At 34.6% G+C, this 13,124-nt stretch overlaps 1 protein-coding gene across 1 annotated transcript; it reads left to right on the forward strand.

Moving 5' to 3' along the window:
• Positions 1 to 1,614: 1,614 nt before the first annotated feature.
• Positions 1,615 to 4,819, forward strand: LOC145160227 (uncharacterized). Its single transcript, XM_079079343.1, has 8 exons — positions 1,615 to 1,897; positions 2,270 to 2,406; positions 2,491 to 2,548; positions 2,643 to 2,777; positions 2,857 to 3,459; positions 3,546 to 3,689; positions 3,835 to 3,951; positions 4,036 to 4,819. Exons 1-8 carry the CDS (start codon positions 1,850 to 1,852, stop codon positions 4,654 to 4,656), a joined length of 1,863 nt encoding a protein of 620 aa, XP_078935469.1. The 5' UTR covers positions 1,615 to 1,849; the 3' UTR covers positions 4,657 to 4,819.
• The last annotated feature ends 8,305 nt before the right edge of the window (positions 4,820 to 13,124 follow it).

The raw sequence follows: 13,124 nt of genomic DNA on the forward strand, positions 1-13,124 counted from the left end.
AACTACATTTTTTGTTCAAATTTGACCTTGTGCTAACTGGCAATTACCGGTAAAAAATAAGTAAAGGAAAAAAAACAAGAGGAAATGACTCAAAGAGGTAACTATGTTTCAAAATTGTTCAAAAAACATCATCCAAGTTTGGTATGTTCAAAAAACACCATCTAAGTAAACTTTTTGTACAAAAACACCAACAAACTATATTTTTTGTTCAAATATTACCCACCGGTAACTAGCTCTTACAGGTTAAATGATGACTTGACTTAACTATTATGACATGGAAAAATAATTATTGACAAATCAATAAATGATATATACCTCCTTTAAAAATTGATTTAGGGTTTCTTCATGAACGAATTAGTACTTCTTCTCCTATGATTGCTCTTCTTCTTCTAAAGTGATGATCTCGAACTCAAGTCCAAAACTCCAATTCTTGACTTAAGGCAAAAAGGGCTCCTTTACCCCTGGATATAAAGAATGATGAAATTGGACTTAGAATGAAGAAGTTATGGCCTTTGGAAGATTTGCGGTTCTTGACCCTAGTCGAGTACGCTAGGAGTACACCGGGCGTACTGGCTCGACATCCCAATCGTAGAGGCTTCAGCATATGTTGAGCGTATGCATGGACCTGTTTAAGTTAGGCCTCAGGCCCACATGATTGTAGCAAGTCATTTTTTGGGCTTAAGGCCATGTTGGGGGTTCTTGGGCCATATTGGGCCTTAGAGGCCTTATGGTTGGGCTTGGATGCCTTTTGGGGCTTTTTATGGATTTGGGCCTTAGGGGGAGGGAGGCCCATTAAGGCAGGCGTAAAGGAGCCTTTTTTGCCTTAAGTCAAGGATTAGAGTTTTGGACTTGAGTTCGAGATCATCACTTTAGAAGAAGAAGAGCAATCATAGGAGAAGAAGAAGTCATTTGTTAATGAAGAAACCCTAAATCGAGTTTTAAAGGAGGAATATATCATTTATTGTTTTGTCAATAATTATTATGTCATGTCATAATAGTTAAGCCAAGTCATCATTTAACCTGTAAGAGCCAGTTACCGGTGGGTAATATTTGAACAAAACATATAGTTTGTTGGTGTTTTTTGTACAAAAAGTTTACTTGGATGGTGTTTTTTGAACATACCAAACTTGGATGGTGTTTTTTGAACGATTTTGAAACATAGTTACCTCTTTGAGTCATTTCCTCTTGTTTTTTTTTCCTTTACTTATTTTTTACGGTAATTGCCGGTTACCACATGGCTAAATTTGAACAAAGAATATATTTCGTTGGTGTTTTTTATACAAATGCTTTACTTGGATGGTGTTTTTTGAACTCACCAAACTTAAATTGTATTTTTTGAACAATTTTGAAACATAGTTACCCATATAAGTCATTTTCCCGAAGAAATATGACTTTGCAATTAGGAAACCAAGCAGGTCTTAAGACATTCGAATTTCGCACACGTAGATAAAATGAGATAATAAATATATCGTTTTAGATGACATCATAGCCTCACACTATGACTAATTTTAGAAGTAATTTAGAAGATAGGCAACTAAAGTGAAAGATGCGATAAAAGAGGGTAGGAAATGGCAAAAATGCATAGAGAAAAGTTACACAAATACAAAAGGGCAAAGCGCTAAGCAGTTGCTAATGAACCCAATCGGAAGCCGAAACTCATCAAAATCCGTTGTCGTCGGACGCCAAATGCTCCTTCATTCCTCTTATCCTTCCCCTGATCATCGGCAAAATCCCGCCTATTAGCCAACTCACTCGATCAGGATCGTAACCCTAGAAAAATAAGAATGATTTGAAGCTGCCCCCTTTGGCCCTTTTCACAACCCTAACTAACATATACTCTTGTATATACATGGCTGCTGATAGTCCTGATTTCGACAGAGCTGACATCTCACCACTGGTATAAATTCCCTTCTTAACAGTTTTTTCTATAACCTGTAATTCACATTAGTTTAATGCAGACTTTTTGATCGAATTATGACGAGTGGCACAGTTTATGATTTGATTATTCTATTTAAGTATGAAATTAGTGTTATTCTGGTGTCAAATTTGGGGTGTCTTTCTTGATTCAATTGGAGTTTAAAGTGTTTTGATTATGATAGCGAATGCACGTCTACAGTATTGGACAACCTAGGTTAAGGGGATGCCAACAGAAAGCCTCGACATTTGTATGCCCAATGAATTGTTTGGTGCTTTCTTAGTAATTTAACATCTCTATGAGTCTAAAACCTTTGCTTCATTTAACCTTTTTTCTGCTCTCTCTATGTGTCAGGTGCTAAGTGATGAAGATTCAATGGGGAGCAAGAGAAAAGAAATAACAAATAACGAGCTTGAAGGGAGTAGTAGCAGAAAGAAGAAGAATAAAAAAGGTCATACACCCCGTCCAGCTTGCTCTTGGGTCCATTTTAGGTAATGCAAAACCTATCACACACCTGATACTCTTTCTCTTACATCATCTCATATTAACATATTCAAATGTAAACACCATTCTAGCCGTGATTTCATCAAGGAGTACAGTGCTTCCCACCCCGAATCCTCTGGTCTAAAAGTTGTAAGCACTTTAGTCTTGAATCTTGATTCAACCATCTACACATAAAACATAAGTTCAAAGAATCTTAATATATAATCAATCTATCATCTTTTAGGCAACAAAAGCAGCCTCAAATGCTTGGAAAGTAATGAGCCTTGAAGAGAAAGAAATTTACACTAAACGTGCTCGTGAAGTATGGGATGACTACTTGAGTTCCACACCTGCTCGTGAACCAAAACCAAGAAAACAGGTTAACATTTTCTTTTTACATAATAATAATTTGTCACCAAACTCTTTATTAATCAACCTACTTATCTTTATTCTTACAGGCCAATCTAGTGACAAGGTGTTCCCCTGGTCGTTTAGTGAATGTGATAAAACAATTCACACCCGAACAAAAGGAAGCTGTGAAATCCATGGGATTTGGTAGTCTTCTTGACCTAAAATGTAGAACTTTACGCAGAAGTTTATGTCTTTGGTTATTAGAAAGATTTAACACCATTAGAAGAAGCTTAGAGATTTGTGGAAAACGAATTCCTTTGTCCCCTGTTGATGTGGAGCTTGTAATGGGTTTGTCAGCAAGTGGGAAAGATGTGGTGAGTTCAGGCTCTGATGATGTGGTAGCAGATTTACGCCTAAGGTACAATGCTTCTAATAGGGGTATTTCTGTCCGTTTCTTGGAAGAAAAATTGGGTGAACAAGAAGCAGGAGAGGACTTCAAAAGGGCGTTTCTTTTATATGTTTTGGGCACTTTGTTGTGCCCTACTGCAAGACTGGATGTTAGCCCTTCTTTTCTTCATTTTTTGACAGATATGGATTCTATTCATGAATACAATTGGGCAAAATTCTTGCTTGATAAGTTAGTTAGGGAGGTTGCACGTTTTCGCCAAGGAAAACAACGTGCAGTTGGTGGGTGTCTTTTGTTTCTTCAGGTAAACAAGATTTTGTTTGTTTGTTTTTTTAATGATTAAAGATTTGCTTTTTTTCTTTTTGGGTTGTTGATGTTGATATTTGACAGCTTTTTTACTATGAGAGTGTTGCAATTGGAGTCCCTGGAGAGCTGGGCCCGGTTGTTGTTCCATGTTTATCTTCATGGACAGAAGAAAACATTTCTGAGAGAGAAAAACAAGAGAAAGAGCTTGGTGGTTATGGATCTGGAGAGGTAAGATTTATGTTTACAAATGTAGTTAGTTCCACATTAGGAATTATATAATTGTCTAACTACAAAATTCTTTATATTTTGTTTTCTTTGATAAGTTGGCTGGAAAAGTGCCCAAATATAGTGGCTTTATTATGTTATTGTGCAGGTGATTTGTAAGGAGAGGGGTCTTGGGGTGCATGTTGATACTCTCCCAGATAATCATAGAGCTTATCGTAGCCTGGCCCCACGTAGTGTGGCCCCACAGGAAGAACACCAACACCTGGTAACTTTATCAATTTAGCTACCAAACTATTATAATAAATTAATAATAATAATATTAAAACATGTGTACATTAAATTAACGTAGGGAGGTGGAGGCGTAAGCGTGGTGATGAATTACAAGGACCAAATTACACTACCAACAAAAATTGAAGGTTTCGGATACAACAACAATGTGAATGTGAGTGTCAATCATAATAATAATAACAATAATACAATGGATTACGATCAAAACAACGGAATCGGAATCGGAATCGCATACGATCAAAACCAATGCCCTGTTCCAAACTGCACTTTCAATGGGCAATACGAAAACCTATCCGACCACTTCAGCACAAAACATTGGGATTCGGGACGCCGATTCCGCTACAATTGCCCATTACCAGTGTCATTGGGAATGCATGAAACCTTTCTTGTACTACAAGCAGAAGAAGATGGGCTTCTTTTTTTACTAAATAAAGGGACTGAAAATATTGGGCACACTGTTACAATTACTGGAATTGGGCCCAATGATTCGGATGAGCGGTTTTTATATTATCTTGTGTCAGAAAGAGGTGGAAGTTCTTTGAGATTGAAGTCGTATACCCAGAATTTACCGGGTCGGGTTGATGGGATTCCACCTGCGGATTTTCTTTTGGTTCCGTTTGGGTATTTGAATTCGTCTGGGGAATTGAATTTGGAGGTTTGTATATGGAACCAGCAGATTTAGGTGGAGTTTTCGAGGTTATAACTTATAATTTTTTTGCTTCTTCTTGGAATGGTAAATGTATGTAGTAGTAAAATATTGTTGTGTTTTTTCTTTTTTTCTTTTTCTTTTGATTATATATTTGAAAGGATAAATGATATAAGTTTTAAAGCTTGCGATTACCAAATATGGAGTGTTTTTGTTTCTGACGAGTTAGGGCATGTTTGGCACGAAGCGTTTGGGAGCTTCTAGCTTTTAGTTTTTAACAAAACGCTATAGTTTAAACAAAAAGCTTCGTTTGGCAGTACGAGTGTTTAGCTTTTAATTTAAACAAAACGCTCTAAATTTAAAAGCTACTTCATGTACCGTTTAACAAAACGCTACTGAAATCAATTTCCATAATTATCTTTAAAAATATATTTATATATTTATTTATTTTTAATCAATTGTTCTTTTATGTAATTTTATATATTTCAAAAGCTACCGGCTACTTTTGCCAAACACTCATATAACAAATAAAAGCTACAACTTTCCGCTACATGCTATTAACTACCCGCTTTCAGCTAACAGCTATTTTTGCAAAACTCGTCCTTAGTGACATTTGGGAAAATTTATATACGGCTATTTGTTTGACTTTAAATAAATCAAGACTTGGTGTCTACTTCACACTTATCTATCACTTGACACGGTCATAAAATTTAAGACTAAATTACGTGATTTTTTTTTTTTTTTTCACTTCCCCAAAAAAAAATCTCCTTAATCCTTTAAGAGCCTCAATGAGCCTTTTAGAGGCCATGAAAAGTGAAAAGTAATAAAGTGGGGGCTTCACAAAACCGAACTAACATGTGTGAGTCTCCCACCAAAAGATAAGTTTTTCACTTAACTTTGATTTGGATTATATAAACAATCAAATCTCTTATCGGGTAAATAAGTAATAAATAAGTTTCTCACGTTTAATAAAACTCACAAGGTTTACCAATTTCCAAATTTCCATCCTAACACAGTACAGTTTGCTTTATTCAAATCTTGACACCGAAAACGATATGAAAGCAACGAAGTAGACGAGTAAGGTTAATCATGTTGACCAAACACCACTCACCAATGAACATAACGTCATCCGTGTACACCCGATGTTGCAATAAAGGGCCATTTTTTAGGGGGAGATATCTCTGAAAAAGTGAGTGATGATAGTTGCTTTCATCATCATATATAGTCCTTTCATTGCAATAATGAAAAGAAAGGGATAAGGGGTCACCTAGTCTTACCCCTATGGATGTCAAATGCCTCTGTTGGATAGCCATTGACTAAAATCAAAACAGGATCCAATGAAAGACAACTCATTGTCCAACTCCTCCATTTAACATCAAAGTTCACTTGTTCCATTATAGTGTCCAAGAAGTTTCAATTTAACGAATCAAACTCTTTGTAAAAATCTACCTTTAAGAAAAAAAAAAAAAAAAACATTTTCTTGGCTCATCCACTCATGAATATAATTCATGAATCATTAGCAGCCCATCAAGAATGCTTCTGTAACGCCCCTCGTATGGGCTTAAAAAAATTGTTAGTTTCCGAGAAATCGTTTTTATATGTTTTTAAAACTCAAATGTGGAATTTGGTCCCAAACATCATTTAATAATTTAAAAGAAAACAAAAAAAATCAAGTATTTCAAATACGAGGGTGTTTACAATCCAAATACATTTCTCCCCTAATAAAGGTTGAAGAATGAATTCTTTCTTCATCATCGCTTCTATGAGCCACCATTTCTCACTAAGAGACATTCAATGAATCAATATTACTTAAATGTCTTTTGATCTCGGTTCTTATTTGATAAAATGTCACAAGTCTTCGTGCATATAATCGGTTATTAATTTGAGAATTTATTATGGTTTCTGTAAAAACAATAAAAATGTGCTTACAATATTAATCATTAGGTTCAATTTTTCTTTTTCACTAAGCTTTGCATAAATTTTAGGCTCTATAAGCCTTGAATTCGAGTTAACTAGGTCGTGTAATGTAGGATGTTATCTGTTCGGTAAGTAAACCATTTGACCTCAAATGTCGGTTCATTACCTCTAGGAAATCTTTGACCCTTTTAGCCTAAAAGAAGATATGAATGTTCATGCTCAATTCGATTTTGGTAGCATACTGTTGAGCTTTTGAGATGACTTCAGTAAATAAGATGTAACCATTTTCATACCTATATGTAAATATTTTGAATTAGAACTCTTTCTTAATGAAGTCCTGGTCTTGTAAACATGCAAATGAAAGAAAGATCAAAAAAGAGAAAGAAAGATGGGGCTGCAGGGACTGGAAGGTGATTTAGTGGTCCTCTTATCGATCAAACCACATGTCAAGAATAAAACCATGAGTGTATTTGGCCATGGTCCTCTCATCCTCCATCCATAAACCTCGAGAGTTTCTTCCCTACGCGAAGTTTCCCATAGGCATCATATAAGCAGACAAAATAGGGTGTAAAGGATAGATTCTGTCAATGGAATCTCTGAGCTTTTCACTTTCCACACCTTTAGTCCCCCCCACAATAATGTTCGTGTCACGGCTTCAAGATTTACATTCTTGATATCATTAGGGTTTTTTGTTAGATTACCTAACTTCCAACATGAGATTAGCAAAACATAACCTCCACACTGATCTTAATTTGTTATATATTCTTGATATTAATATTACCATTTCACCATTTGGTCATCTTTTTGGTTCAGTATTACCATATACCTCGTGATAGGACATGGTTATGCTTAGATACTTAATAGCAGAACTTTCAGTTTCCTAATGAGATTTTGAAAAGTTAAGTTATGCTTTCTTGAGGGGGCAATTTGATTATACTGAATAATTGAGGGAGCTAATTGAAATTAGTAAGTACCACACAGAAGATCTTTCATGCAAAGAAGGAATATGGTAGGGGGAACCAGAAACTTTTGCAAGGGGTAGCACCAAAAATTCCCGATAAAAAGTAATAAGATAATTTTTAAAAATTACGATTAATTAGATACAACAAACTAGTGCAAAAATCTTATATTTTAAAGTTGACATCTTCGTTTACTCATTTTTGAAAAGCGTTTCAGCACTCGTTCAATCTTAACATCCATAAGTGCTTCCTTTCTACACAACAAATCAAAGCATCATTCATAAAATCATTATCCATTTTATTATGCAAGTCGGTCTTTAAAAGCTTAATTGCGGAAAAACATATTTCAATGGTTGCGGTTGCTACCGGTGGAAAAAACCAAAATGTCAAAGATCATTTGTGTTGTATATGCCTTGTCACGAAGCAAGGGGTAGGAGAAAGGAAACCCAGTTTTCCTTTTTTCCTTTTGCTTTGCTGAAATATTGTTGTTGGCTACGTTAATATTAGAGTTTTGCGTACACATTTGAGCTAGGCATGCACAAACCGGTTCATTTTTCAAACCGAACCGGTTCTTTAAACCGGTTCAGTTCACTCCCTAGCCAAGCAAAACCGGTTCAGCCTCAAACCGGTTCGGTTCAAACCGGTTCACTCAAAAAATTAGTCGAACCTATCTAAACCGGTTACACCGGTTCTAAACCGGTTCAATCGGTTCTAAACCGGTTCGGTTTGGTTCCATACCGGTTCCAAACCGGTTCACACGATATAAACCGGTTCTAAACCGGTTTCAACGACTAAAATCTCGAACGGGTGTAAACTGGTGGTTCGGTTCTCAAACCGGTTCGGTTCACTGTGGACCGGTTCAGCGTAAACCGGTTTACCGGTTCTTTGACCGGTTCGGATCTTGAACCGGTTTTTTTGTGCATGCCTAATTTGAGCTACTTCCTTCATTTCGTGGGCCTTTAATTATTTGGAAGTTGTTTAGAATTTTGGGCTTTTTATTTAAGACAGAAGCACCATTTAATTTAGCATTGCAGTATATGAATATAAAAGTAATCCAAAATTTGAACATATGTCGGGAGACAATGAGGGGTAGCACGTGCCACTCCTACCAACTAATTGGTTCCGTCGTTGCGGTAAAGTGATGATAGTATTATTAGTATATATCAAATATCCATATCGGCATCTTTCTTAGACAGCTTGTATAACATTTGAGGTTGTTGTTTACAACTTAAGACCATAGATCAAAAAAGTACATAAAAAAGAGGATGTAAACGCATAGCAGGATTTCGAAGGTCCTTTTTATAAATAGATATTTGTTTGGTTTTATTTGCATACAAGTCAAATATTTGCTTTATAGCTTAGCTAGCGTGTTTGAACATATGAAGTATCAACAGTAACAATATGTCGATATAAATAAAAATATCAAATTCTCATAAGAGTAGGATAAAAGAAGGGTAAGATATAGGCGGTGCATGTAGCAACATGCACCTTCCATTGATTAAATGTACGTTCCACTTGATGTAGCAACATGCAAAATTAATACTAACCAGTAAAGAACCCGTGGCTACGCCGTTTTTGGGGTAATATGGAAAAAATCGGCAAACTTTAAAAGATATGTGTTGAAATTGTAAATCACCACAAATAGGAGAGAAAATCGAGAGCCCCTAAAATTAGATGTCAAAAGTGTACAACCAAAAGAAGGGACACTGGTGGAGAAAATTCAAAAATGTTGTGGCAATAATGTTAAAGTTGCCAAAGTTGGGAAAATATGGTGGCAAAATTCAAAAAGAGGTTTTTTATGTCAAAATGTAAAACTTTTGAGTACAAGGACGAAAAGTGTCAAATTCATTAAAGATTTGTGGCAAAAACACCAAAATGTAAAACTTTTGACTGCAAGGACTAAAAGTGTCAAAGCCACTAAAGATTTGTGGCAAAAACCTAAAGGCATAAAAACTTAATCAAAACACAAAAATATAAAAGTTTTGACTTTAGGGACGAAAAGTGTCAAATACACCAAAGATTTATGGCAAAAACCTAAAGGCTAAAAAATTACTGTCGCTAAGATCCTTGTGATTTAATATATACTAGGAAAGAGCCCATGCTTCGCATGGGTTAGAAATAATTTAGAGTTTTCTAAAAAAATAACTCGAAGTGATAGTTTAAAAAAACATGTAAAACCGACAAAATCCAAGACTTTACAATAGGGTCGACTACCCATTGACCAAGGAATGACAAAATGTGTAATAACCACAAAAAATTGTGCAAAAAAATATCGAAATAGAACAATGTTGGAAAAAGTATCGAAATATAACAATATTGGAAAAGACAGGGACTAAATTGACAATTGAACATACTTTTGTGGATGGAGATTGCAAGTGTAAAAGTTGAAGGATGAAAATTGTGAAACCCCCTAAAAAGTGGTGGCAGAAACCAAAAGTCCTAAACTCCTATGGCAATTCTGTGAAGGAAAGAAAACTATAGGGTCGAAATGTGAATGTTAAAAAGTTACTGTTCAAACATCCCACGTGATTTTCTATATATATATATATATATATATATATATATATATATATATATATATATATATATATATATATATATATATATAGGTTCAGGTGTTTAAAGTATTTATTGTGTTATTGTATGCATAAATATGAGCCAATCAAAATTAAATAAAAATCCAATTAATTAAATAAATAAACAGGGGTATTTTAGTAATTTGATAAATAGCTTCCACAAATAGTGCCTGTAATCACGCTATCTTTCACTTTTAACCTAATTTCTTTTCTTATATACAACAGGTCGTCGTCTTCATCCCTCATTTCTTTTGTCGATTGAGATTTCCATGTAAGAAAAAGTGATGGGTGCGAGAGTTGATTCGATCGAAGTGACAGCAACCCCTGGAAGATGTTCGGTGGCAGTCCAAGCCGAAAATGGTGGTGCGATCGTTCGCATGTGAAACATTCTCAAAAACTCAATTTTGACTTTCAACTTTGACATCCAATTGCGAACGGGTACACAATCATATTCCGAATTCAGATTTCATATGTTCCGATTTCTTAAGCACCGATTGCGAGACCACTTGGCTACAAGATTCCAAATACAAAGCCATTTTCGATCAGAAAACTGAGTTCGATTCCAAGTTTGAGTTCTGACTACTCGATGATTTTAAATACCCATTGCGAACAGGTCTTCAAAGTAATTCCGATACAGCCTTCGAATCCTGATTAAATTCGCAGGTGAGACCATTTGTTCCAATCTTGATTCCATATGAGTCTGTATTTACTCCTTCCACCGCAAGGTTGTCCTACGAAATCAAGCAAAACAACATGTATATTCAAGGAAGAAATTACACACAACCACTTGAAAAGAATGACCCACGCAGAGAGATTGGACGACTTTGAGAGGGAAACAGTACACCTGCATTGCACGTATCCGCTCTCCCTTCGTTTTCAGTCTTATAATGTTATTTGTTTAGATGTTCTTTACGCTTCAATTGAAGTTTTAAATTGGATGTTTGGCTATGTGTAATAGGTGTTCGATGAAATGTGTAAGAGGGAATAAACAACAGCCTGCTGCTTCAGAGACAATCCAATGACTTCTCATCTCCGGCACCATCTTCAGGGAAGAGACCAACGGGTAGACCCCCCGGTTCTGGAAATAAACAACAGCCTGTTGCTGTTTATTTTAGGGATTCAGTCCAATCTTTTCAATTGTTCTTGAAGAAAGAATGTTGCAAAGGAAAGATTTAAGCAAGAAATATCTTTTCGGTCCAAGGACGAAGATATATCCCTTGCTAAGGTGATTTTCCCGTTTCTTGTATTTTTTTGAATCATTAAAGCACAAAACTTCATTAGACAAAAATCACGAATTCAGACTATAAGATTGCGTTACATTTGGTTTTCAATTTTCTTGATCATTTGAATGGAATCACGAATTCAATTCTGTTGGAATGGAATCATGAATTCTAATTCTGTTGGAATGGAATCACGAATCCATTTCTCTTTAATGGGTTTTCCGTGACTTTATTTTGGTTTGCTTCTTTATGCTTGAATTTTATCTTATATTGTTGGTTTGTAATGATCACGTGTTGAATACCATTATTTTTGTAGGTATGAAACGAGAGATATCAAAGCAAAATATGGTACATATGAAACTTACAACATTCTACTGGAATGGAATCTTGAATTCTGATTATGTGAGAATAGAATATTGAAGATGGACATTGTATGGGATGAAGATGAACAATGACCACCAATCTTCCAAAAAGAATGGATTATTCTACCAGAATAATATACAATGTAATGAAAAAATATATATGTAATAGTATATTCTGCTAGAATGATTCATATATTATGTTTTTTGTGTTATTAATAAGTGTAACATTCGCATAGAATAGTATATAATTTTTTTTTCTTTTCTAAGAATGTAATGAAATTTTTTTTAACTTGTATCCAAAATTTTGTTATTCTTCAAGAAGTTCATTAAATCAAAATATATATTATGTCAGAATGTGTAATTCTTGTATGGTTCAATCATATTTGTTACTTTTCAATATATTGATAAACATATTCCGTCAGAATTTTCGAATTAGGAGAATTATCATCCACACAATCAGATTTTTAAAATTAATAGAATCTATTTTCCTTCAAATATGGAATTTTCCTTTTTTAAATTTATGTTAACTGACTAAAATACCCTTAGAATGAAATTAGTTGGTATTTTTTAATTATATTTAATTTAATAATATGTATTATTCACTTTCCAAAATTAAGTAAAATGATTGGCCCACAATTATGCATACAATAACACAATACTTAGTTTGAATAGAATAACCTAAGCCTCTATATATATATATATATATATATATATATATATATATATATATATATATATATATATATATATATATATATATATATATATATATATATATATATGAAATTAAACAACTCAGATAACAAAAAAGGGAAATTGACATACAAATTACTAGTAGTATTTTAATAGTAATAATCAAAATCTCTTAAATGTCTTATTTCAGACTATTTTTTTCTTCATAGAATAGTTTTTTGCTTCATTCCGATTTCCGAGTTTTATCTTCAAATTCCAGGATAATTTTTTGGTTTTTTACCTTTTTTTTTTGAAAAAATATCTCTACTTATGTCCGAAATGTCAATTTCTAAGTGTTGAATATCACTGTTTTCAATAAATGTCTTTTACACACTAATATCGTATATAGTTCATATTAATTTACTATATTTGTTTAACTCCGAAGATACTAGAACGTCGGCGAACACCACACACTATCACCACCATCTCCGACGACACCAAAATCCTGAAGCCACCACCACTAGATTTAGATCTGCTGCCACCATCGAATTTAGATTTATCGCTACCACCGCCACTCGGAAACCACCAACATTACCATCGACCATCACCAAACAGATCTAGTTCAAGAAAGAGATGAATAGGCTTATATAGCCAAGAGGGGTGGAAGACAGTTTAGATGGTGACGACAATAGTTTTTAGCGAGAGAGCGGAGTGAAGAGAAGCGAGAGAGTGGTTCTGGTAGCAGGGGTTGAGTTCTAGAGGTTCAGGAGTGAAGATAGAGGAGGAAAATCCAAATTT

The sequence above is a fragment of the Lactuca virosa genome, chromosome 2, assembly GCF_052849685.1.
Source record: "Lactuca virosa cultivar CGN04683 chromosome 2, Lactuca_virosa_CGN04683_v6, whole genome shotgun sequence".
Lineage (NCBI taxonomy): Eukaryota > Viridiplantae > Streptophyta > Magnoliopsida > Asterales > Asteraceae > Lactuca > Lactuca virosa.

Coding starts and splice junctions, on each gene's coding strand:
- LOC145160227 (XM_079079343.1), top strand. CDS start 1,850: ATGGCTGCTGATAGTCCTGATTTCGACAGAGCTGACATCTCACCACTG. Junction 2,549..2,642: donor AATCCTCTGGTCTAAAAGTT/GTAAGCACTTTA, acceptor ATCATCTTTTAG/GCAACAAAAGCAGCCTCAAA. Junction 3,690..3,834: donor GTGGTTATGGATCTGGAGAG/GTAAGATTTATG, acceptor GTTATTGTGCAG/GTGATTTGTAAGGAGAGGGG.